Source organism: Bombus flavifrons, chromosome 9 (genome assembly GCF_040668555.2).
Source record: "Bombus flavifrons isolate JBK064 chromosome 9, iyBomFlav1_principal, whole genome shotgun sequence".
NCBI classification, from domain to species: domain Eukaryota; kingdom Metazoa; phylum Arthropoda; class Insecta; order Hymenoptera; family Apidae; genus Bombus; species Bombus flavifrons.
The window spans coordinates 9768981-9795429 of record NC_138450.1 but is presented as its reverse complement, the minus strand read 5'-3'; the positions used below and the strand labels follow the sequence as shown (position 1 = coordinate 9795429).

Here is a 26449-nt window from a genome sequence, read left to right as displayed (position 1 = left end):
ATATTTTCGTAAATTCTTTTCTCAGAATTCAACTGCGGTTTTAATAAAAATTCCTCGCATCATTTTCAATTACGTGTTCCTCCGTAAAGCGTTACGGTTTTCAGGAAGGGGCTATTTATGACAGAGGCAGGGGTTGCACTTCATCATGTTCCACATCTATCGTTATTAAACTTCATATATGGGATGTTTTAAAACCATGACAAGATATTTCAAAGAATAAAAGAAGGTCGTATTAGTCGACTTTCCACGGTAGTTATGCTATCGTAGTAAATTCTTCCAGCATAAAACGCAAATTAGAAGAAGGTTTAAACATATTCTATTTTTTACTGATACATATTCGTTGATTGGAATTCTGTATTTTTGCCTCGCGCAGGATTGTACCTTGACTTATTGACATTAACTCGTTTCAGGAAACGAGCAAGAAATGCATTGTGTGAGAAGTTCGAGTCGTTTCTCGAGCTTGGATTGCTCGCGAGCGATTATTACAACCCTTAAGCGAATATTACAACTTATGTTAATTAGAAACTGTTTACACGTCATAACTAAGAGGCTAAATTCGTCGCTAATAATTCCGAAGTTCGCGAAGAAGACACGGCTTTAGTTGAAATGTAGAAAATTAAACTCCGTATTTACTCTTATAGATTGTACATATATGATTTTCCAGTAGCAAATATTGAAGCTCAGTACGCAATATTGTGTAATTCAACTTCGAAACTTTTCTCATTTAAAAAGGAAATTATTTATACATTGTCATCCCTTCGTTCGTTTTAAAATCGAAGAAAAAATGGTTGGATCCATTTCTTCCAAAGAAAGTTGACTCGCCGAATTACACGGATACGAGGATCGATGCAGTGTCGATGAAGATAAACGCATAAAAAAAAACAATATCTTCTTGGTACATCCAGCGACGGTTTAACGAAATCCATAAATGGGGCGGCGTATTGTCGCGTATCACCATCCCTCCGCGAGCATGATTTATAGAGCGGATTTAGCCAAGATACATATCGACACCGATGTCACCTTAAGCTCGCCTTATTTCTGATCGATGCAATATTATTATATCCGCTTCAATCTTCGCCACGTTGCTCCCTGAATAAAAATTTGTCGTTTATATAACACACAAAAAAAAATACTTCGTGCCCGTGCATTTTTCTAGCAGCCTTTCGCGTTTGTTTCTATTCTACGTTTCCATCGGTTTCCGAAGCTACCGGTTTGTATGTTGTAATCTCCAATAAATATTCTACTTGTACCATCGAGAATGACTTGAACATCTCGACGAAATCCGTGAAAAAATAATCGATCGATTATACGTCGCCTTTTGTCGTCTGCTATTCCTGCTTGAGACAATATTCTCTTCTTGCCACGATCACTAATTTAGCGATCGTTCCTTATGTCTCAACTAACGCATTCCTGCAATATTTTTATTCGAATCTGGTAAATAGAAACTTTTAAAGGAGTGGATAAAATTGCCAGGAACGCTTGAAATGCCATGCGTCCTCGAACGAGGCGGGAAAACAATCGAAGGGCCTTGGAAATAAAAAACCGAGGGCTATTCAATTTAAAAACATTCCCACTATCCGAAGCGACAAAGGTTGGCTTCTCGGTCCCAACGGATCAATGTCGGAAACAACCATTTCGGTTTTGCCGTTGAAGCAACTCCGATCCAATTTTTCTTCTTCGCCGAATATATTTTTTTTCTCCTCTTTTTCATTTTTACAGATTCGGCTGGGTTTCCCGGGGCAAGCGAGTTGTTGGACACGCGATCGAGCATCAGCTAATAATGCCGTGAACAATAAATCGATTCCCCCTGGGAGAGCTTGAAACTGTCATCATTTGTTCTAGGTAGAGAAGACGAAGGAGCAGGTCAAATAAAACCTACAGCACGATCCCTGAACGCCAAAGTAGCGCAACCGGTCGTAAAGCGAGATCTGAAGAATCCATAAACTGACTGAGCTACGAAAATCGCCCTCCCCGCTAGCGCCACTCTGCCGACGCCGCTGCCCCCGAATAAACGTCCACCACCATCGTGATCGCGTCTCCCCTTCGTGCTTCCTAGTCCTAATTCGATTCGCAAGCAACGCCAAGGACGGCTGCCTTTTCCGAAACGTGTCACACTAACCTTCGCCAATTTTCATGTACACGTAACGCGCGTATGGTATCGGCGCAGTAAAATTCTGGCTCAGTTTTATCTCGTCTCGTAACCGTTCGAAGCGCTGGTGAACGGTGAGCCGTGATTCGAAAGAGTAATTATGCGGAATAGAAGACAAAGCGGAGAATCGCGAGTGAAGAGAATCGCGAGGCGTTGCTCGTTCGTGGACAAAGTGCCCTAGTTCAATGATGACTCGGTGTCTGTGAGACGTGATCTGTCGTTTGTCAGAGGACAGGTCGATGACGTTAGAACACGAATGTACACTGATCAACGGGATAACCCTCTGATGATAAAATTTGCCGACGACATGGAGGGAAACCTGACAAGCTCCTGGACGAGCAACTTAACTGCGATGCTGTACCAGCTGCCTTGTAACGATAGCTTCCTTGGATGCATCGAGGAGTGTATGGTTGGCTCATCAGAATTCGATCATATGTGCACCGTGGAAAAGGGAACCTTCACGTCATCGATGACACTGTTCTGTAAGCCGTGCGATTACTCCAACTGCGATGTGAACGTGTCGTTGGTTCTCAGCGGCCTGGAAAGCATCGAGGGTGTCTTTTTGTCCAGGTTACCGAAATTCAGAGACTGCAATGAGACGAATTTCGATGATCAGGTGAAAATTCAAGACGAGATTTAAATTTAACTTGACTATAAAACTGCCGGTGAAAGAGTGCCGTTAGTCGAAAAATTTCTCGACGGTGAATTTTCCAATAACTCTTCTCTTTCTTTTGTTACGTTCACAGATTTTGGAATGCACGCCAGCGGAGAATGTAACGACAGACAACCTGACGATCTCTTGTTCGCACAGAACAAAATTAAGTTCGACGACGAGGGGCCGCCGTTTCGACTGGAGCTTTCTCTTCGTTGCAGTATTCATCGTGGCGGGTGGCTTGGGGAACATATTGGTCTGCCTGGCTGTGGGACTCGACAGAAGACTGCACAATGTCACCAATTACTTCCTTTTGTCTCTCGCCGTGGCCGATTTACTCGTTAGCCTGTTCGTAATGCCCTTAGGCGCGATCCCGGGATTCTTGGGTAAGTTTTTACACGAAATATCATAGCGCTGGGAATTTCTATTGTCTCGGTAGAATCTCGTTCAGAAATATACGCGGAAACTCGAAATATCAACGAATGTCCAAACAACTATTTCTAAGTAGCGTGACTTTAGCAACGGAATTACAGTATTTCCTTACATTACGTGAATACTGTACAATAAAAATTTTCCTTTGGAAACGAAGAAGCGTATCTTGCAGTTCGAAATATAGTCAAACGAATATCCATCGTGGTTTTATTTTAAACGCTCTGAGTCTCCAGATCGTACACGATTGTACCATTTCCCATTTTCCCTCGCTAATCGAATTCGAACAGTGGAAAGCATTAACGGTGGTTTGGAACAGTGCCAACTTGCTGAAAACAAAGGAAATGCGATCAGTCGATTAAATCGAACTAATTAGGGCCCTGGCGAAGTTCTACGGCGGCCAGACTAGTTGATCCATTAGCAGGAAAATTTCTTGTCATTTTTCCCTCATCCGAGTAGAATCTATTGTGCAATTTCGTATTGCAATAGGTAAAACTATTCGTTCGTAGAAAGCTATTTCTTCCGTATCCTAAAACGCTAACTTAACGAACAGTGGGAAGTCTGAAACAGAGAGTATTCAAGGAATTCCTAGCGCGTGTCCATTGATCGAAGCTCCCTTAGAGATTTAACGAACTGTCTTCCGATCGAATCGTTTCGAACCTTTCCTTAATCGTTTCGAGGATTCGTGAGAAAATCGGACAAATTACGAGTAGGAGAAGCACGGTTGAAACAAAGCATCGGAAAGTATACTTTCAGTGCAATTTCGTCAACGAGCTTGAACAACTCTGATCGCCTTTCTTACAGTCCTTTTCTTTTCGTTTACTCTTCGAATCGCGATACACTTCCAGAGCTTTTGATCCCTTTTATCGTTACCCGCAGAACGTTTCGTTTCGTTCACAGCCATAGTGAAGGTGATGCCCGATTTTGAAACAACGAAGTAAAAACAACGGGAACGTCGAAAAAACTGGAGAACACGTCGAAAGTTGAATAGTCGCGCTGCATAGACGCGAGAACGCAAGCAAGTGGAGTAAACTAGCTGAATATTGTTCTTAACGAAGCACGCAGGATCTATGGTACGTTTTAACAGTTTTTCCAGGCTATTCAAAAGTTCTTCGGGTTACGAGAAAGCGTGAAAGTTCCAGCGAGAATAAAAGATTACGAAGCGATGAAAACCGATAACTCGAGTCGCCGACGGGGAAATTGAGGGCGAAGCTCAACGAAGAAATTCAACGCGTCTGTGAACTTTCGGCATTTTCCTCGAAAGAAATCGCTGAACCGTGTGCGTGTCAAGTACATATCTGCTCTAGAAATTTAGAAATTTATTTTCGATAATCACGTAGTCGTGGAGAAACTATGCGCTCGATTTTTCTGAGACTTTTTCGTACAAGGAAGAACGCCTGTATTCGACAGCGTTCTAATTCAAATCTTCAAACTGCTGACGAATGATTCTCGCTGAAGTTAACACTGTGAACGAAGAAGACGAAGGGAAAAATTTGATTTTCTAAATCTCCAAGTCCTTTTGCGATCCGACAAATGCAAACGATTCGACTCTCTGATTCATAGAATTCTACCTTGCATTGAAGCTTCGTCGGCAGTGAAAATCATCCCTTTTAACGAACGAAATCTGATTAAATCGAACAAAGCGCAAAGGTTTAAGGAAGATTAGCGTATCATAGTCAGAGAATCTTCCGTTTCTACGTCTTGAGATTTAAAGAAAAGCTTTTCCAGTCGAACGGTGACACAACGCCGAAATTTATTCTCGCGGCAACTTATTCTCCGTAGCTTGAGGAAACAGCGAATATAGTCGACTGTGAAAATTCACTCACCGTTACGGAAGCGGAAAACGGACTGGTACAACTCGCGTTACAGTACGTCGCTTGCTCGCTCGGGATTCTGCCTCTCTCAGATTACATTTGCAACACGATCCACGGCCTGAATCGCGTGCTCTACGATGATAGAGACTCACAGAAACGAGAGACGATACGCGGAAGAAAGGATATGCGAGATGTAGAGACGAATATGCGGCACGGTTCGCACGCCACGGATCGCACCAGGTGATCAAGGTTGACGGAAAATGTCGGCTTTTCACACTAAAACAACCATCCACGCCAACCTATTCCATTTCTCTTTCCGAACCAAACAGTATCTATAAAGTTTCACGGTGCTAGCAATTGTAAAGCGGTTCTCAGAAGATACGTAACTTCGAAACATTTCAAGCAGTCCACGAGAAAATCTATCGAGGGAACGCAGTTCGAGAAATTTACTTGGAGGAGTAGCAGGATATCGCGTCAGATATACGTTTCCCGAAGGTATTTGTACTCATGAGAAACGACGAAAACTTCGGTAACCGTTGCACGATAAACGTCAAAATGAATACATAGATGTACGAGGCTCGCTGTGTCGCGAAATATATCGTTTCGTTGTTTCGTACAATCGGTAGGCTTATTGGGAAAAAGAACGAGTCTAATTTTTTTACACATATGTTGAGGGAATTCCGAGTAAAAAATATCCGGTACATGCAGTAGCTTAATATTTCTTTCTTTGTTAACAAGTCGGATATGCCAACAAGATAGTTGTAACACGGTCTTGAGCATCTATTACCATCCATTATCGTTTACCATCTGGTGAACGTGTTGATGACCCATAAAGTTTTCCAGTTCGCCGGTATAAAACGGTATCGTGGAATTGCTCTGTAAACAGCGTAATGGCCAAACCGAGGATAAATGTTGCTTGAAAATTTGGATCACGTGCTTCGGTTCACTATAGTGCCGTATAAATCGCAATTAAGCACACACCTCGATCACACGATCGTCGAAATGCCACACATATACACGATAGACGTTTTTCTTTACTGGTAGTTGGAAAAACGAGATTAAATGTAGCGTACACGAAACGTACGCGATTTTTGATCATTTTCATCCGAAGCAAAATACGAAACATTTTCTGAGCGATATTCAACGTTCCTGTAGCCTGAAAATTAAAGCACGAACTACTCTCTCGTTTATTCTACGTTAAATATAACACAGATGTCATAGGGTCCGAACAAACAGCGAGACACTCGATGCTTGGAAGTTCAAACACAGGTATCGTGCCAGCGAAATCCCGGAAAATTTGTTTTCTCCAATTTTCTTTGTACTTGTTCTCTATTTGACCAAGACGATTTCGATCTCGGTCTTGATCCTTATCGAGGCACACGCGAATGCTCGGCCCGTGGCGGAAAACAGCGCGCTATCGGGAACACGGACGTATTCCCGCGCGGTATTTATCGTTTCCGCAGCATTTCGAGGAAGTTCGTGGGAACTTGATAAATGGACTTGTCAAAAAAAGGGGTAACCATGGTGAAAATGACCACGGTGGCGGCCACAATTGAGATATATTTCGTTTTTACAGGTAGACAGCTGGCCGATTCTTTGCCGTATCATTTTTTGCGCTTGTTATAAATGGAAATAAAATTCGCAACGATTAGCCAGCGAAGGTAAAATTCCCTCGAACCGTTCGATCATTCAGATTCATCTATTTGGATCTGATCCAACAAAATAGCCAATTCTCATTAAAAATATTTTTATCGTATTCCCATATTTTATTTGAGCAGTTATCTTATTACAATAATTTTCTGCAATTCCAAGAATAAAGTATATTTTCGCGCGTCAAACATTTCCGAAATCTTTTCACGCCAAGTTATTTTCATCGATTTGGATTTCGAAAGTTCCCATGCTTTACGACTTAGTTCGTAAACAGTAGCTGGCACAAGTTTCAATCATTTTAAGTCCTTTCAGAAAAGTCCCAGTTTTTGCTATTTATAGTACTATATCCACGAGCTTACGTCCAACTAACAAACATATCGAACGCGAAAAATCAAGCATTCACAGGACGAAGTTGCCAAGTCCGTGGATTTGAAGCAATATGTGGTAGCGTGGCCATCGAGAACAGATTTACAGAACGTCCATAGTTAGAGCCCGACTGGTGATTCGTAGGAATTCTGAAACAGAGAAACGTCCAGGCTGACGCTGATTAAACCTGTCCACGGGTTGTGATTCAATGAAATCCTCGAAACGAGCCGTCAGTCGATGTTGGATCGCCCCGTTAAACGTGAGCGTAACTCCCCTTAGCGACTAAATGAAACGGGAAGAAAAGATCCGGACATTTTCAGAGATTCCAAAAGTCTTGCTACCCTTACGATTACCCGTTGCCCTTTATCCTTGATCCAATGCTAAATTTATTTCTATATAAGATAAATATAATTTATCGATCGACAAAAAGAACTTACTCTGTGCCGAAATTTCTTCTGCTAGATCGATCGATACGAAATTAATCTTAATTTTAAAATAAACACACGCTTGCGAATTCATAAATTGTGATATCTTCCACGAATATACATTTCACGCGCCGATAAATCTTGTTTCGCAAACTGCATGTTCTACGAATGGGCAGTAGGTACGCGCGCCTATATTTCCACGATTACGGCAGCTTCTCTTCTTTCACATTATTTCGGCCGAGAAAATGGTGTTCGACCGCAGTGCTTTCTATTGCCGGTAATTCGCAGCTACAACCCCGCTACATTATTTGCCGCGCATATTACGCGGCACGCTGCAAAAAAGCTATTTCAATTTTTCCCGGCCGCCGAATAGGCGAGCCTTAAACGCGCGTTTTATCACATATACGCGTATCCACTGCGTTTATCCACATGTCGCTGGGTAATATGATTTTTCTCGAATAAAACCGGGTTAGGAAATTTCGCCTCTGGGTTCTAATTACAGGGGAAAAAATCAGGGCAAAAAGTTAAGAGGTTGTATATGCTGGGTAACGCAGCGTGATTTCTGAGTTTGTTGATTAATTAATCCCGATGTGGCTGCACGAATATTAGCCCCTTTTAAGCACCCTATACTCATTCTACTAACGTCAGGTTATGCGGCCTCGAATACTCAGGCTATACTCGGACTGCGGCGGCATTTGATTAAATATAATGTTTAATTCTTTGTCATTTTTGCCTTTAACGTCACTTTGTCGTCGACTACGACTCTCTTGAATTTTGTTAAATACAACCGATGCGAATTATTTCTAGGATGCATTATCGCTAAAGCGATAAATTTATTATACGATGAATCCTTCTGGTTAGCAACGTTTTGACTTTTCGCTGGAATTTCTCTTCCATCGGTAACTGGAACGATGACTGAAAGATAGTGGAATCGTCCCTATCTTGCAGAAATTCTGCTTAAACGCGGCAATCGTATGAGCAACGTTCCTATGCGATGCAATTTGAGTCGCAGTGTATTAGCATGAAATTTCACGATGGACGAACGTCGCTTGGTCTCGCTGAACATATTCGATGCTAGGTTGTCATCATCTAGATGTGATGTTTGATGCTTGACCGTAATTAGAACTCTCTGATCAATTTAACTGGAAACCAGCATCAACATGGTAAAGAATTCTCGTGTTGTTGAAAACTCTCATTGAACATCGAGCGAAATATATTTTATCACAATTTAAACGATATTAATCTCGATGATCTATCTGCAGTAATGGTACATTGTAATACATCGAAATGACAAAATGACATTACCAACTGTTCCTCTGCAGCGCGACAAATTCACCCGTTAGTTGCAACCGCGTTAAAATTCACGAAACTGTGTGGGGTTTGGGAATGTGTTTGGTCGAATGTGTACATGTAGATTTTGTTCCGACCGTTTAGATAGGTTCGTCGTATGATTAAATGACCCAGTTTGAAAAAAGTTCCGTCGGTGCATTTCCTATGTATTGTTTCTGACCTGAAACTGTCTCTGCCGACGATATTATTTAGTTCGCTAGTTCTTCGCGAAGTGAATTCCATTTGAAAACCTTGCATACTCCTTTTCGTTTTTTGCGTCAATGTTAATAGATACAAAGCTCGTTTCTCCGAGATCACACGCATTCCAACATCGATGAAGAAGCCCGCTCTATTTTAAACTTACAACGACAGCTACTGTAATCGTTTTGTAAATTAATTCGACTATCGGTTCTACTTTATAAATCCTCCAGAATTATCTCATTCGAGAACGAAGCACTGCAAACAGAGCTGTTAGCACAGGGTGCGGCTTTTAAGAAATTAAATAAACACTTCGTGTAACCACGGAAAACATCTTTGTTGAACTTTCAAATAAAGACGCGCAGCATCTGGCATCCATCCGGTTGAACGTTGTATCGTGACCATGAAACACTGCGGAACAGGTGTACAGGATGATTCGATTGATTCGATGCTCGCGCATCCATGCATACACACATGTCACATATAATTATATGTCTGAGCACATTACAGATACATAAGTACAAGGCGAACAGCGATGTACTGACTGAGTTTAATCACTCGAAATTTCGCATGAAAATTAGATAGAGATAGTTGAATACTTTAACGATTAAAATTATTTCAATAATTTAAATCGTTTGGAATGTTTTTCAATGGATTCAATCCTATTGGTTTCAGACGATACATCTTTTTGAAGTAAATTCTAATTAAAATTCTAATATAAAGTTATTTGACTAGTTTATTCGGAAACTTTTTCTCAATTAATATATCTAACAGCCCCTTCCCCTTTTAGTCGCGGTTGGATTTAGCCACACGAGCTCTCCATTTAGGAGATAATACGAGGACTGTGTAATGCGACAGTAATTACTGTATCACGCACAGTAGACTATTGTTGTGTCCGCTATAATGAGATCGTCGAGTTTACCACGGTTAAACCATGAAACAATGATTTAACGTGCGAGTCGTTCGTCAAAGTTGTTGGCTAGGCTTTTTAATAAATAAACAATTATCAGTTGTATACGAAACGTTTCACGAAAATTTGAGAAATAATACAAAAGAACAGGAAATGGAATAAAGTTCGCGTTTGCAGAGGATACATGGACGGATGAAACCCCCTGAGTTTCGCTATAGTTGGATCTATTAAGAACGGAGACAATTTGCCATCATCTGGGGAGGCTGAAAAGGGTCTATGAAGATAAAAAGGGGCGCTGAAAGCTGCTGGGATATTTGGAGATTCAATGCGAAATAGGCCTCGTCGAAGTCTCTATTCCCCCTCTTTTTCAACTCTCTTCGATTATATCGACTACTTTGTACCAAGGACTTAGGTCCTGATCGTGTTTTACTGTTCGTCATTTTGCTTAGTGGATCGCAGACTTCTAAATTCGAATGATTCAAATTCGAATTATTTGGAGAATCCACTAATCGCTAACACTACAATCGTGTTAACTATTAGACCGAATTCTTCGTCATTTTGTTACGTTATCAGAAGGTTGATATTCTTATAATTCGTAATATTATGAAAAAGAGAAACACTGATTTCATTTACTGAACGAGATCACATTTCATTCCGAATAGACTCCTTCTTGAATTTCGAAAAATGGTCTTTATCAGAATGATTATTACCTTTTTTTCTTCAAAATATTAACGTTGCTTTCTTGGGAAACTTCCAAGAATTTTAAATTAATTTCTTTCTTCACGCAACTCTTTACCATAGCATTAATCATGGAGGTGGTGACAGAAAGATACAGCATCGGAAGAAAGTCGCTGGTATGAAATCAAATAGGCGAATCTCGAATCTAGTGATCAACTTTTCAGGGGGATCGTGGAACAGACACGCGCTGATTTTACCCATTTACGATCCGTCCTTCTATAACCCAGCCAAAGAAAAGACGAGCTTCAATCCCGCGAAAAGAAACGCAGGGAAGCTGCGGGGTAAATCGATTTTGTTTGCTCGATAGGAGAAGGAACTAGTTCCGGTGGGATTCTCGATATGTCGAAATGGGAAATGGTGATTCTGTCGAAATCTAACGCTGCAAAATATCTGTGAAACATCGAGCCGAGCAAAGATACTGATTAACTTTTCTATACCTCGACGTTATAAATCGGAAAAATGACAAAAATACGGAAAATTCTTATTGTTAATTTCATGTCAATTCCAGTCGCCAACAGGATTTCTTACGCCACATGATACTTTTTGCTACATTTACTACATCTCACTCTTTATCGTAGTAATGGAGCTGCAGTAAGAAAAACAATACTATTGCAAAGCGATCGATGATATTTGTCTGTGTCTGTTGTAACACTCTGATTTCATTCGCAAGAATTGTCCGTTGCATCATTCATTCGTTTTAGAATCGTCTCTCGTAGCATACCTTGTGGTCTGTACGCTCTTAAGTGGAACGAGTCAGCGCATAGTCAGACGCGACAAAGAATCCAACCGAACCGTGACAACAACTCTCTGAATTCACACACACACAAAAAAAAGAAAAGAAATACATATATCCTTATCGATAGACAATAAATTATATACGATAGGTGATAAATTCTAAGATACGAAATATATCATTTGCAAGAACAATAGATATCCACAACACTGGACTCCAATTCCCAACGATTTTTGAAGATTACAGGAAATTTCTTTCGCGCGATTTATATCTTTACGTTCAAAATGCTATCATATCCTCTCGTGATATCTGCACTCAAGACTTTCTAGAAAATTTGATCGATGTTGAAAATATCAATTTTATAACAATTTTGATTTCGTATGAACGGCAATTGTTAGACGTAGCAGAAATTGGGCGAGACACATAGATATACGAGTGGAATTGAACGAAAGAAATTTCCAATAAAACCGCAAGTTGTTGAAAGCTTCGGCTACCGTTTCACACGGATGCTGAAACGATTTCACGGGTTCAGTGTCCACAATGACCAAATTTCAGTCAAAGATTTACGGAATCACTAAAAGCACCAGAAATCTAATTCAATCCGCTTTCAATTTTCCCAATAATGGTATCCTCCCAATCCGCTTTTTACTTACTACGAATTATTTGTAAAGCCTTACGGCGATCGAATTTTCGTTTCTATAGAGGCGAATCTATAAATGAAAACTTCGACAGCCTCGAACGCTCCTTTACGAACTTTCAATGAAACCAATTAGATGGCAATCAGAGTTTCCCGATTGCTCTTCTGCTGCTTTATTTCCTTGTTCGTTTTGTTTGTTTTATTATTCAGAGTCCGCTCGTTAATGACTCGTTTGCATAAACGAAAATTACCAGGCGAAAATTCATCGAAATATCGTTCTCCTCGATTACACCTTTTAAATTTATTTGTTTTCAAGGGATTCTATACTGTTCGCTTTCCTCACAGCTTTTTTGGATGCCCAATCGTATTTTACAAGGTAAACCAAGCTATTTATGAGCGATATCATTAGCTTGTTCTCATTTATCTTAACATATCGACGATAAAGTAGATAAGTACTGGTACAGCGATGAAATACAAAAACAACGCTTTATCATCAAATGTCTCTCGTGAAACGGGTTCACAAATATCCTTTATTCCCTATATACGAAGGTTAATAATAGCGATAACTACATACCTCATCTCTGTTTTTATACTTTTTTTCTATACCAGTGATTTTTCTCCCAGAATCACAGAAAGTGCCATTAAAATGGAGGGACGATATTAAGCAACTCAAACTTCTTAGTAAATGACCTTTTGGTTTGATCAGTTGCTGATAAAACGGAAAGTTCCACGCAAAACCGCGGAACATCTTCGTTGTAGAAATTCCGCAATTTAGGAAAATAAATAACTAGCCACGAGCGTACGATCGCTGGCTCGTTAGAAAATTCGAGTTCAACGATCGTGCACGAACTTTCCCTATTTTGCTTCGAAAAATTCCTTCACGAGGAATGCCCGCAGATGAACTAATTGCTCGCTAGTTCTCGAGTTCCGAGCAGTTATTCCACTCGAAACTTCCGATATACCGACGAAATCTCACGAATCGATCGGTTCTCAACTTTGCGTTTGCTTTTTCGAAGCGATTTTCGGTTGGAAGATGAATGCAAATGATCGAGAATGCTAGTATGCCTCGTATCGTACGGATCCACTTTTAAAACGTCCCTTTGAACGTCTTCCTGCCACTTTGCCTCTCGACTTTCGTCGAGTCTAGCGACAATATCGAGGGGCGAAGTAATGGGCGGCACGGTTAATGGAGTCCCGAAGGGAAAAATGCCGAGGTCGATTGAAACCGCGTCGCAGTGAATTATTACTCCGGCCTCTTGCAACGAGATCGTCGAGAAAACCGTTGGAAAAATATGATTTCAAGTAGAACGTTGCATCCCGGTGAAATCGTAAGTTTCATTTCTAGTGGTACTCGATTTTTTAACTATTAATGAGCAACACCTTTTCAACGAGAGGTTCCGTTTCGACGCGATTTTGATTTTCACGGCAGCGGATATCGAGGTTAAGTGTATTTTTCCGTTTATCGATAAGAAGTCGCCGATGGAACGATATTCGACGAGTTTCGTGGACTCTGCTCGCCGCCGCGAATATTATCGATGGAACGTAAAAATCCTGGAATTAGTTTCGTTTCTTTACGTAGAACGACGAAAGTAGATCGGAGTTAAAAACAATAGTTCGTTTCCTGGAATGAAATTTCGTAAAAAGTATTAGAGTTACGAAAAAGACGAGTATGTTGTAATTATCCGACGTTGTTGAAATCCTAATGCTTTATTTACTTTGTTGGAAATAATATTAAAATCATCGATGACAGAGACAAAAGAAAATAATATTACATCGCCTATTATCCCGAATTGTGTGTTATACAGCAGGCAGTCGAGTTAGTAATAGTACTACTAACTGCTAATCGTAATCGCAAGAAAAGTAATTTTAAAAGGGGATATTCCAAACCGGGATGCAATTTCAAAAGTGGCACCGACTGATTTCCCTGCTTTATTTCTACCACTTTTCCAACTTTTTTCAACGACGTTCCGAAAAGTAGAAGATGACTAGGAAAAATTCCATTCTAAGCCCAGTCCGTTCCTAGCACGATTTAACTTCGTCCACGAAGTTTCTTTCGCGCGCGTTTGAAATTGTAATGGCACGTCCGTGATTCCGACGAAACAGCTTGGTCTATTTTGCCGTCGAACGACATCAAGATCACGTCCTGACCAATGCTGGAAACTTTGTCGGAAAATAGCGGAATTTTCATTTGTCCATTCCTTCGCTGGTTACGGTTCTGTCGACAGAATGAAATATTTCTCGCTGTGAAAACCAACAGCTTCCTTGTCATACGTTTTCGGCGCTAATGCAACCGGAAACGAGGTCGCGAATTAGTCGATGTATTTTCGACTTGGCGTGTTTCGTTCTCGGAAATTGCGTTTGTCATTCATCAAGAAGAACGAATTTTTCGTTCACAGAACAACAAACATCCTGATGAAATTATTCCCTTTCACGCGAGCAATGAAAAGGGATGAATAAAAGTGAAAGATTCGTACTAGGCAGAAATTACCTAACGCGACCGTAAAATCGATGCAAGCTAAAGTTTCGATGTTATCATTAACGTAACCATAATGTAACGTGTAATTAATTAGATCGTTGGAAATTCACTTCTCACAATCTTTCTTTCAAAGGTATTTTCCAGGTACGTCCCAATCGTTAACAACTAGAGCTTAATTTTTATTAACGTGACAACTGCTGTTGGGCAAAATTGCCACGGCTTAATACTGTATAGTAAAATATTTTATGATACAATTTATCAATATTAGTATTTTGAATAGTGGATTATAAGGATAGATGTAGGTAGTTGTATAGCTAACAGAAATTAGGTTAAGCTATGATTATTTTGTTTTTGTTTGTAAGTAGGTTTACGTGCACTGTTCTGGTTTCTTATGTATATATCTTTGTTCATGTGTAAGTGTTATAGTTATTGTTCTGATTTACTTTGTATGTGTAACTGAAAGTCTTCGCAAGAGCCGGAAAAAAGGCGGAAATAAATAAATAAATAAACAAATAAATATATATAACAATACTATCTTAAAAGCCTAAAAGAATACCGTAAGAAAAGCATGTCTTCGCTCTTAAACCTATCTTTGGCAAAATTTGAATTCTATAGTCAGAGATAATGAATATAAGTTAAAGATATTCTCTCGATCGATAGAAAAAATCCTTTGATACGGTTCGGTCTATACTCGAGGGTGTTCTTGAATGAACCTCGAAGACCATCGAAACGAAAGATTGGAGCAGTTTTAGAACAGGTGATCGCTGACTCAGACGGAAGAGCAGAAACTGGCGATAAGATAATTCTGAGGTCAGGATTGCATTGAAAATTCCACTCGCGTGTCGAAGAACAAAGTAGATAAATGTTGTCCGGTCGTACGAATGATAGGCCTGAGCATGAATTAGGCTCACGGGTGAACAATTTTTTTTCAGATTACGATCAGAATTCCGACTAGTCTGAACGTTTATGAGGGAACATTGCTGTAGCTTTCTTTGCGAAAAAGCTTTTACGTCTTCTTGCACGAAAAGATTCTATGTTATCTCATTCGACGCGCAAGCTCCCTCATATTTTTATCTCGTTCATTTCGTCGCTTTCTAACCGTATGAATCAGGTTATCTTGTACTTTCGTATTAAATATTATCTTTTAATTCGCATATACCTGTTCTGTGATATATCATTAAAATGCACTTTGTCAAACTAAGCAAGTGTCTAGATACTTTTAAACAGCAGTATATTTATATGATATACGCTTCCTATTTTGTAGCAATAGCGTGGTAATAAAGATAACTGTTAATTGAAGGATTTACAAACGAATCTAGATAACAGCACATTGCCAGTTGAATAGGAATTCACTCGGGAGTTTGTGTTCCCGTCTGACTACGTTTCGACCAATTCCACTTACCGAGGTATACCACCCATATACTATCGTCGTTTTTCTCTTTCTACTTTCAAACTGCCATTAACCATAATCATAAAAAGACCATACCGAGTTATGATGTAATTTTCCTTCGTAAATTCTTTCAAGTAATCGCTTCCAGATAGATTTACCATCCCCTTCGTTTTCTCGCAATAGGCTTTTCGTACAACGAATTCCCCAAAAACAAGCTTTTACGATCGTAACATCTGGATCTTCGCAGAACCATATCAGAAGATTCAGAAACTGAAATCTGTTCCCCTGCAAAGCAGCGATCATCGTTGTCGTCTTATAAATAATGCATGCGATCCTTGGTACATACAAAGGATCGTTCTGACAAATAAACGAAATTCTCGATGCTTTCTAGGTGTGAGAAATGACGAGCTGAGCGAGACAAGAAAGGCAAATATGTCAGCGAGAGCTCCGTCTTTGATTCTTTATCCGCCTCGGTGTTTCGTGTTAAGTTACACGTACATCGAACGAGAAAATATGGAACTACACACTTTCGTTCTTACGTTTCCACACGTACAAACGCTTTGTATCGAAGAGTTTGCCCCGATGCAACAAAATTTTATTTTCCCTTTGACTGTGAATTCGATAATCGGTATCATGTTAGCGGAGCACGCCTCTCGCCTGCCCTCTGTTTCCAGACCCAACGAATGCTAAATTTTATCGCCTGTTTCATTTTACAATTACAATTGTATTAATAAATCAGTAAAAGATGTATCGTCCGTTACTTTGATCGAATAAATTTCATTCGGATTATTATAAATAACGGCTCGTTGTTTGACGAACATTTTTATCAAATATTAGCATTTGAAAAATTTCCCAACATTTTCATATAGAATGAAATATCCGAGAAGCTCCGTCGGCTAAATCCATTCTATGTATAATCCTCATAAACATAGACACCGACCGCGTTTCGAATTCACCGATAACCGCCCAATATCTTCGATATTTTTCGATATACAAGCTCGTGGGAGAAAACAGGGTTTCCATCGAAAACATCTCCAAGATGTCTCGTTATCCATGCAAATGCATGGTCGTTTCTTCGCGATATTTTACAAGATACTTTCATACGCTGTTTCCTGTGATTCGTTTCATATTCCAACACAGCGAAACGAGCTCCACTAATTTGAAGCTTCTACGACTAATCAGCACGTTCTTTTAAAGCCATCTAAGAGTGGCTCGATAGAAGTTACCGGTTTGCTGTATTAATTAGAATCGATCAATTAGCTCGTTAACCTACTTTTTCGCTAGTCTAACGCGCCCGGCTTGAAATATTAATTTGAACTCGACAGGCTCGAGAATGCGCATCTTATTTCAATGTTTGGACCCTTCTCTCAGCTAATAATCTTTAGGAAAGAATATATTGCTCATTCGTGAATAATTTATTTCCTTTGAGATTCATTGACGATCATGTTAACATTTCAAATCGATGAAAAATAATCGCAACGACGCAATGGATACGTCAAGATCCCGTCTGACTATAAACAGACTGTACTACTACGTATCGCTCGCAAAGTTCCAACTTTGTGCAATATTCTGCAAAATGTTAGACCGTCAACGATAGATTCTATACTGTTCGACTATGCAGCTTGGTAGAAACTACAGAAAGATGTATAGAGAGAATTTTTGTATCTCGCGAACATCGTTCGTCTTGATTTAATAGAAAATTGCGTTAAGGTACAATATTGTTCGTTTTGATTTAATTAGTGCATCAAAATTACAGCATTACAGTAAAATGTCATATTTATGCAGGACAGCACAGAGAAAATGCTATTCAAATTTTATATCTGGCTTGCACGTTCTCCGAGTCTCGGTGCCATTAAGAATTTCTGGGGAATTTTAGCGCATCCAATTTCCTTTCAAGGTAGTATCAATTTAAATTCTCTCCCATTAAAATGCTTTAAGTATCCTATTGATTCCTACAAGTAAAACATTTTCATTTGATAGATGGCGAAAGACTGCGACACAGTACTGTACGCGTTTCGATTTCCCGGCTATAAACGTATCGTAATACAGCGATATTACCGGGATAAAAAGGCAAGGAATTGTCACGAGAAATAAATTTGAAAGCGTACCTAATGGAAAAACCGTTCTCGGAACTGTCGATACGTTTATCACACAAAACGTGTCATCGTTTCGGGGACACGATTACAATCGGGGTCAGAAAGGAAATAACAAAGGACGCGCAATTTCTACGTGAACGTCGTACCGAGCGAAGTGACGAAATTGCATTTCCGGCGCGGATATCGCGTCGACGCGAATATGCATACTGTCCTCGCCGCTGGAATTGTTTCTCCGCGACTCCGTCAACAAATATCTTCGAGGGTACGAGGATCTTTGCCCCTCGCTATCGTTTTTCCTCGTATATAGAACACATCCTATTTCCTTCGAGAACCAGCCTCGCGAGTATTCGCCAATCGAATGATTTAGAGCTTCGAAACTGCCCGATTTAAATCAAACTTTTCCAAGTCGACAATTTTTTGCGACACGTTTCGTAGACAGATGATATATCCTCCTTCATTGTTTTATAGTTAAATAGTCGAATGACAAGTAAATAATTAATTCTAAATTAATAAATAACTGTCTATTCTTCGGGCTTCCTGTTACGAACGAATTCATGCAATCCTCTGAGTAAACTGGCGATTCGATCGAACACAAACTTACGTATTTGATACTTGAGGAACATCGTTACTCGAATAGTCGGAAGTTTTTCTCGCAGCGAGCCGCGACTCGCACAGAGCGAAAGATGAAACGTAAATAATAAAATCACGTATAACGCATACCACGCGAAACGTCAAAGAGACGAGAGTTTTTCAAAGAGCACAGAGAATCGCATAATGTGAAGCGACATAAACGCGTAGAATATTCTGTTCTTTTTTTTTTCTTTTTTCGATCGAGGTAGCGATTCCTTGCGAAGGCTCAAGGCTAACCATTTGTCCGGAAGTTGCAATTAATCCTGCGGAAAAATTTGCACGATCTTAGTTACAAATTCGTAGGTCTACTCCTAAAGAATTTCATTACGTGCAAGTTCATGCGAACAAGTTTTCGTCTCCACGCGTCACCCGCAACTTCGAATTAGGAAGTATCGTAATATAACGCGGGCAAACGTAATCGTAGCATTCGCTAAGTTTCTGCATTTCAAATGAAAGATTAGGGTAAAAGGCATCTTCCTCGCAACCGAGTAATTAATCGAATTAAACATTCATCCAAAAGATTTCAGATATCCTGAATCTTGAGCTTGCAGGAGTAGGTCCTTTTTGCAGCATCTTTTTATCGAAGCCGAATTTCTTGACTTGTTCTAAGAAAATTTCGAGTTTGAACCTCGCCTTTTTTAAACGCAATAAAAATGTCATATTTTATATAGTTTTAGCCGCGATCGTTCTAGGCCAAATATAGAAACAATCTGTGTATCATGAATACGACTTTTAGAACCCAAAGTCTCCATCAGATTAATTCAAATGGCTCTTTTATCTACTGTATTATGATACTTACTTGGCTTGAAATATTCTTTTAAATTTTTACTCTCCTTCTTATTAATACTAAAACTACCGAACCTGCTACAACGTGGTTATAACGACTGATATCGAATCTCTTGTTTTTGCAATTTCTTTTTGACTCGGGCTTCTTAAGAAAAAAAGCTGAAACGAGCTCCGCAGGCTAGCCACGAAACTTTTGACCTTCATTTTCTAAACTAGTTATTAAAAAATTTGACCTCGGAAGCTTCAAGTTAGATAGTTCCGTCCTGGTGAAGAATTTACGATAACTCTTAAACTTAGAAGGTATTTGCTTAGAATCCACGTCAAAGCAGAATCGGCTCGATCGTGAACTTCCAAGGGGAAATGCTTCATTCCTTCTTATTCCCTCGAATATAAAGCTGTTCGACAGAGACTCTCGGTGTCGTAAAGTTAATTGTCTGTCATCGGAATCTGCTCGATTTTGACGTGAAACGCGCAATTCTGTTAATTTTAACTCGCAAGATGCACGTGAAAACGGACAACATCAAAGGACTTCAACGTTAACAGCCGGTTTACATTCGTGGCATTTTGTGTGCTTTTGAGTGTAACCTCCGAGTTTGCTCGTGTTTCAGAGAGGTCGGATGAACATGTGCACATCTTTAAAATGGCAAAAGGCGTCACGTACGAATACATATTTAGTTTAAGGTAAACCGATAATTAAACGCGTCGGGCTGGTGCCCGGAATGCGGACGGAAAGTTGTGTGAAAATCTCGAAAATTCGCTAAGTTAGCCATCAAAAGGAAACTTTGACAGCGCAGCGTTACGCCGAAGCTAAAAGAACCAGTGGCGTCGCGCGTTCATGTTGGACAAATTAAAGACAAACGAAATTGAATTTCTCTATATTATTCTCTATATATATCAACTTTGATCACTGTCGCGTTTGTATTATAGCTCGCGGAACGATCGTATTTGATAATAGATGGAAATTCTAAATAGGAAAACCATTTCAAACGTTGCACGTGTCTTTTTCACGCTCTCCTACGGTTTCGAGGAATTAAAATCGCGAGATACGATCGGTGGGAAACTCAAGGAGCTCGCTGTTCAGGGTAAAAGGATAAAAGGTAGATGGCAAATATACGGAAGAATAGATTAACTTGTACAGTTACTAACAGTACAGTTATAACTAAGTCTAGATAACGTTAAATTGTTCCAAGTATCCAGTTAATAATGGGATTGCGTTCAGATAAGGACGCTTAGAAACGAATGTGTCAGACAGACAGACAATTGCTGGAGAAACCGAAAGGCTGGCAGTTCGTGGAATTAAACGCATTCCGATATTCCTGACGCTAGTACGTCTCTTATGGAAACCGTAAAAATTTGTCGGAATTCTACTAGAGTTATTTTTGTTGAATGTTGCAGGATACTGGCCATTTGGAGTACTCTGGTGTAACGTGTATGTGACGTGCGATGTGCTAGCGTGTTCCGCGAGCATAATGCACATGTGCTTCATCTCACTGGGCCGGTATCTGGGCATCCGAAACCCGTTGAGGACACGGCACACGTCCACCAAGCGGATGGTCGGCTTCAAGATCGCGGCCGTGTGGTTGCTCGCTATGTTGGTCTCTAGTTCCATCACAGTTTTAGGTAAAATAAATTTTACTAAACGTTGGAAATTAGCGATTCCTATGCCAGGTCTGTAAGTATGAAACCGGAATTTGCCTATAGATGGCCCTAGCTGATAATGTAGTTATCACTAAACTGCGTCATTGATGCCAAAAGTCTTTGTTGACATCTCACAAACATTTTCGACTCAGAAGAATACAAGTTTCATACGACAGCATAGTTTGTAATAGCGTTGAACATGTCAAATTTTGTGCCTGGAAACTACGATTTGCGGACAGCATTGATTTTCTGTTACCATTTGAAGACAACTGCTGCAGAATCGCATCGAATGCTTGTCGAAGCTTACGGTGAGCATGCTCTTGGTAAATCACAGTGCTTTGAGTGGTTTAAAAAATTCAGAAGTGGCAATTTTGACGTGAGGAACGAAGAACGTGGAAGACCACCGAAAAGAAGGGTGTGATCTATTATGAGCTGTTAAAACCTGGCGAAACCGTTAATACTGAGCGCTACCGACAACAGATGATCGATTTGAATCAAGCTTTGCGTGAAAAACGACCAGAATATCAAAAAAGGCAACACAAAGTAATTTTGCTTCATGATAATGCACCATCACATACAGCAAAACCGGTCAAGGAAACGATCGAAGCGTTCAGTTGGGAAATACTTTCGCACGCGGCTTACTCACCAGACTTGGCTCCGTCCGATTACTATTTATTTGCATCGATGGGACACGCACTTCAGCACTTCACTTCTTACAAAAATGTACGAAAATGGCTCGATGACTGGTTTGCCTCAAAAGAACGACAGTTTCTTTGGCGTGGCATCCACCAATTGCCAGACAGGTGGGGAAAATGTATAGCTAGCGATGGGCAATACTTCGAATAAAATATTTTTAATCATTTTCGTACAATAAACGTGTATTTTCTATACAAAAATTCCGGTTTCATATTTACATACCTGGTATTTGAACTTGTAAGTGAAAATACAGCAACTGTCACGGCCACTTGTAGCTTTGAAATCCTACAACGTGGTATTGAATTTTTGTTTGAAAAATCCTATTGATTCTCGTTTCAGCTAACTCTGACAACGAGAGCCGATAGCTGATGTAATTTTCTATTTCTCTAGTATAGCATTAACGAGTATAGGTTATAGGTGTAGCGTTGCAGCATCCGACTCACAATTACGCGGCATATGGTGAAAAAACAACGCACGATTGCGTTTCTTACGTGAGTCGATAGCGTAGAATCGTCGGAGTAATTCGGAACGAACACTTGTTCGAAACAATAATCAAAAAATTCGCCATTTGAAAAAACCTCGTTCCGGAAGACGTAAACCGGATGAACCACTTGGAGAAATCGGTTTCCTTTAAACGTTTCGTCGAGTACCAGAGTAAATGGAAAAGTTTTACGCCAACTCTTCTTCTTACCTTCTATCCAGCGAAGGCTGCTCGATATTCGAAACTATTCCAAATACTATGCAACCAGGACACGGATAGGTCGATAAACGACTACGGTTTTACCCAAACGATGCCGGTGTTCGATTTTTTTAAGAATCGTAAAATCGAGAGAAAGAAGATGAATCGCATCGCATCGCATCTATAAGCTTTCACCTCTCTCGTTAATTCCGAACTTTCTGCTATAATCTGCATCCTGCATTCGTTTATAGTCCATTCGAATGGCAATTTTAAATTTCACATTCCGCACAATGTATTTTTATGTTACGCGAGTCTGTAAATTACAAATACACCGTGGGTGTAAGTTTGTGGTTCAAGCGAAGGCAAGAAGATTCTCCGTGGCTCGAGCTAAGACGAAACCGAAGAATAACAAAATTCCGTCGGAGACTACATTTTCGAGGGAATCGAGTTTAAAAACTTACCAAGTGTATGTAGGCGAATTTGCCTAATCTCCAACTAGAGAGGAAACTAAACGAGTAAACAACGGAGAGGGTAATGGTTACTCTACACGTGAAAATTAATCGTCAATGTAAAATAAAGATTTTTCGTTTAGAAAAACCTCTTTAGAAAGAAATAGGAATTGAAAATATCTAAGTAAAAATTAACCTGCTATACAGACCCTCAAAGTTGATCTCCTCGAAAACAAGACTTCAGACAGCAAAATTTTATTTTATTTCACCTTTTCAACTTTTTCCCCTGTGTAGTTACCATTACGTATTATTCGGATCTATAAATCGTAAATTATAATAATATATACAAAAAAAAAAAAAAAAACAGTAATCGGGTAATCGTGAACGATCGTCCAAGTTGTTGGTGATTTTACAGGTATAATAAATCCCTCGAATATCATGCCTCGACCAGGGACGTGCGTGATTAACAACAGGGCGTTCTTCGTGTTCGGTTCTCTGATCGCCTTTTACATTCCCATGATCGTCATGGTAGCCACGTATATACTGACGGTGCAGCTACTCAGACAGAAGGCTCGTTTCGTTGCGGAACATCCTGAACGGGATCAATTTCGAAGGTTGGGAGGCAGATATTTTTCGACGAAGGCTTCCTCGACTACTTCGACTACGGAAACCAGCACATCGTCGTCGTCGACGCGATACACGTGGAGAACTTCCGGCGGTGTCGCAAGCGAAAGGTAAATAACGATATATCGAGCGATTAAAAAAAAAAAGAATTATTTTTCAGTCGCGGAAGCGATCGCATGTTGCCTCTGAACACACGTGGTCGCCTTAATTACATTTATCTTCATCCTTGAACTATGCGACAAACATCATCAGCGCGTGAACAACCGAACGTCTGATGCTATGCCGTTAAGTGGGCGACAACTTTTAATCGTACCAATTAACCTAATGCAACGTAACCTTCGCTGTTGATGCCAACGGACGTAACTTAACTGTCCCGCAACTCCACTGGCGCATTAATGGAATTAAAAATCTTTTTCGTTAGTCGCCGCTTATTTCACTCGCGACTAGACGCTCCGCTAAATTGGAAGGGTTGGAAGAAAATTAGTGGATGCAGTTAGAGAAGCTAAAACGCGAACGAGGAAACTGCGGAATCTTAGCGAGAAAGATAAAAAGTATCGCAATTAACTAACGTAGAAATTGGATTTTTTGTGTTAGTCGGTTCTTTATCGTTTCTATTTATTTGTCCAATTATGGTTTCTCCAAATATATTTCCATCCAACGTTAAATAGGATAAGAGGCTCACCCGAGATACGAATCTTCCTTTCCAAATGTTTCAGGCACAACGTTACCTCGCGATAAAACTGCTGATTAATAAATTATATTAGAATAAATTTACATAATCGTCAGCAGCGGGCTGCCGTATTTAACACCATAAAATCCAACCACCGTATCTTGCGCTAGCGATATGGAAAATTCGGCGTGCATCCTTTGTTCGCATAACGTACAATATCGTTGTCGTGTTCCGTTCATTTTTCACAAGCGCGGCGTTCGTTGCAATTCGGTTGTGGTTCGTTGCAATTCACCATGGCCGGTAACTTGATTTCGCGAAACAGTGATGGTTCTACAGTTTAACTAAATTAAACGCGGGGTTTCTGTCCCGTTGTAAATATAACAGGTGCAAGGGCGCGAGGTCGAGCAAATCCCAACCACAGCTGAATTTCGCCGTGAACGGCGCCAGCAACCCGGCCGGAAGTACGGCCGGGACGAAACTGAGGTCGAAAGTGGATCAGGCTACACAAACGCCGGAGAACATAGCCCGTGAAACAAGGAACTTCACTTTGAGGGCCCTCAAGTTGCAGTTGAACGTCACTCCCAACACCCTAAATCTCAGGTGAATTTCTTTCTCCACTCGATCGTTGCGTCAAAAAATATCCGAGATATCGCGAAACGAGATATGGACGGGCAAAAATCTCGAGATTTCGCTTGTGCGTTTGAAAGGGCGCGTTCGCTTTGCCACTCGTTCGAAAGAAATGCCTGAAAGACGATCTTCAGGAACCGACGTTTCAAAAACCTGCTGTTCTTCTATATATCTTTTCATCTATCTCGCAATACTACTTTTTAATTTCATAAAATGTTCTTTGCGATACTTCTGAGCAAATGTTTCCGCCCTTACAACCGTCGTCGGTGTATCCAATAACGATAACGTGAATTCCTTCCCACAACGACGTGTAGGACGCGTCGTAAATGGGATTAGACAGCCGCTGCACAACGCATACGGTGCGTCATCGATTTCGGATGAATTTAGTTTGCCATCGAAAGTTTCTCAATTTGCCGCCGCTTCGTTTGCGTTCCTTTATGTCTGAAATAAAATCGACAAGATCGAAAGTAGAGTAGAACGAAGCGTAACCAATTATCCAGAATGTTTATCGCGATTCGCGATCCGTTGACAAAGCTTAATCGCGATATTGACGCCGCACGGCCAATCGCAGAGATTGTTCGACCCTGAAAATCCTTGACACAGGATTGCGCGTGAAACGAATCGCACCCGTGAGAGACACGAGGCAGGATTAGCCCTCGAGCGTGGAAATCCATTTGCATGTACAAATGATGGTCAATTCGAACTTGGACCGTTTCGTGAATTTCGAGTTCAACGAACATACATCGGAATCCTTGGGTTTCTAGGTTCCTCGCGGGACGAACGAAGAGAAGATCGTTAGCTGCGAACGCCGTGGCAACGGAACAAAAAGCCAGCAAAGTGTTGGGTCTGGTTTTCTTCACGTTCGTGCTGTGCTGGGCGCCATTCTTCCTTTTGAATATTTTCTTCGCGGCCTGCCCCGAGTGCTCGGTGCCGGTACACGTGGTCGACACGTGTCTGTGGCTCGGTTACGTGTCCTCCACCATCAATCCGGTGATCTACACGATATTCAATAGAACGTTCAGGGCTGCGTTCATCAGATTGCTGAAGTGCAAGTGTTCCAGGTGAGTGTAGAAGTATTTTACGACTATTTTATCTGATTGAAGTTGAGCGTTATTAACTCGAACGCTTGACGAAAAAAAGACTCTACAAAGGACAGGAACATTATTTTTTCAAATTACATATTCGTAATATCGTATCGTATTCCTCTGGCGATCTTAACAAATCGAGGTAGACAGTCTACTTTCTCTGTGGAAATCGTGCTTTCTCTAGCATTTCCGAATAAATTTTCTATACTCAACACCCGAAAACTTTACTTCGTCTCTTGAAACTTGATTTCTTCCGCTGTCTCTCCGTGTCGGTCTTCTCCAAGCTACTACTACGTCAGGTGCAAAAAGAAAAGAGAAAAGAAGAAATAGAAAAAAAGAGTCGTGGTTGTTTCTTCGGAAAACTTCTTCTACGAGAAGCAAACAAATCTACGCGGAAATAACGACAAAGAACGCAGAAACGAGGAATATGGGAACGGGACATCGAGCCATTAAATCCCATAGCACGTTCTACCGTTCCGATTGTAGGGAGAGAAGGCTCGAGGGACACTTCACTAGCGTTTCACGACCTTATTACTCTCGTTTAATGCATGTACCTGCAGGGAGAAACGTTTT

At 40.5% G+C, this 26449-nt stretch overlaps 1 protein-coding gene across 4 annotated transcripts in view; it reads left to right on the top strand.

Annotated features, from left to right (window-relative positions):
• The window catches only part of 5-HT2A (5-hydroxytryptamine receptor 2A), a 36980-nt gene that overhangs the window by 9137 nt on the left and 1394 nt on the right, over window positions 1-26449 (top strand). For all 4 annotated transcript variants that reach the window (XM_069119627.1, XM_069119625.1, XM_069119624.1 and 1 more), the window contains 6 exons: window positions 1847-2765; window positions 2896-3187; window positions 20804-21028; window positions 23286-23604; window positions 24549-24764; window positions 25556-25852. In XM_069119627.1, the coding sequence (XP_068975728.1) occupies window positions 2406-2765; window positions 2896-3187; window positions 20804-21028; window positions 23286-23604; window positions 24549-24764; window positions 25556-25852 (1709 nt within the window). In that variant the 5' untranslated portion in view covers window positions 1847-2405. The remainder of the gene's footprint in view (window positions 1-1846; window positions 2766-2895; window positions 3188-20803; window positions 21029-23285; window positions 23605-24548; window positions 24765-25555; window positions 25853-26449) is intronic.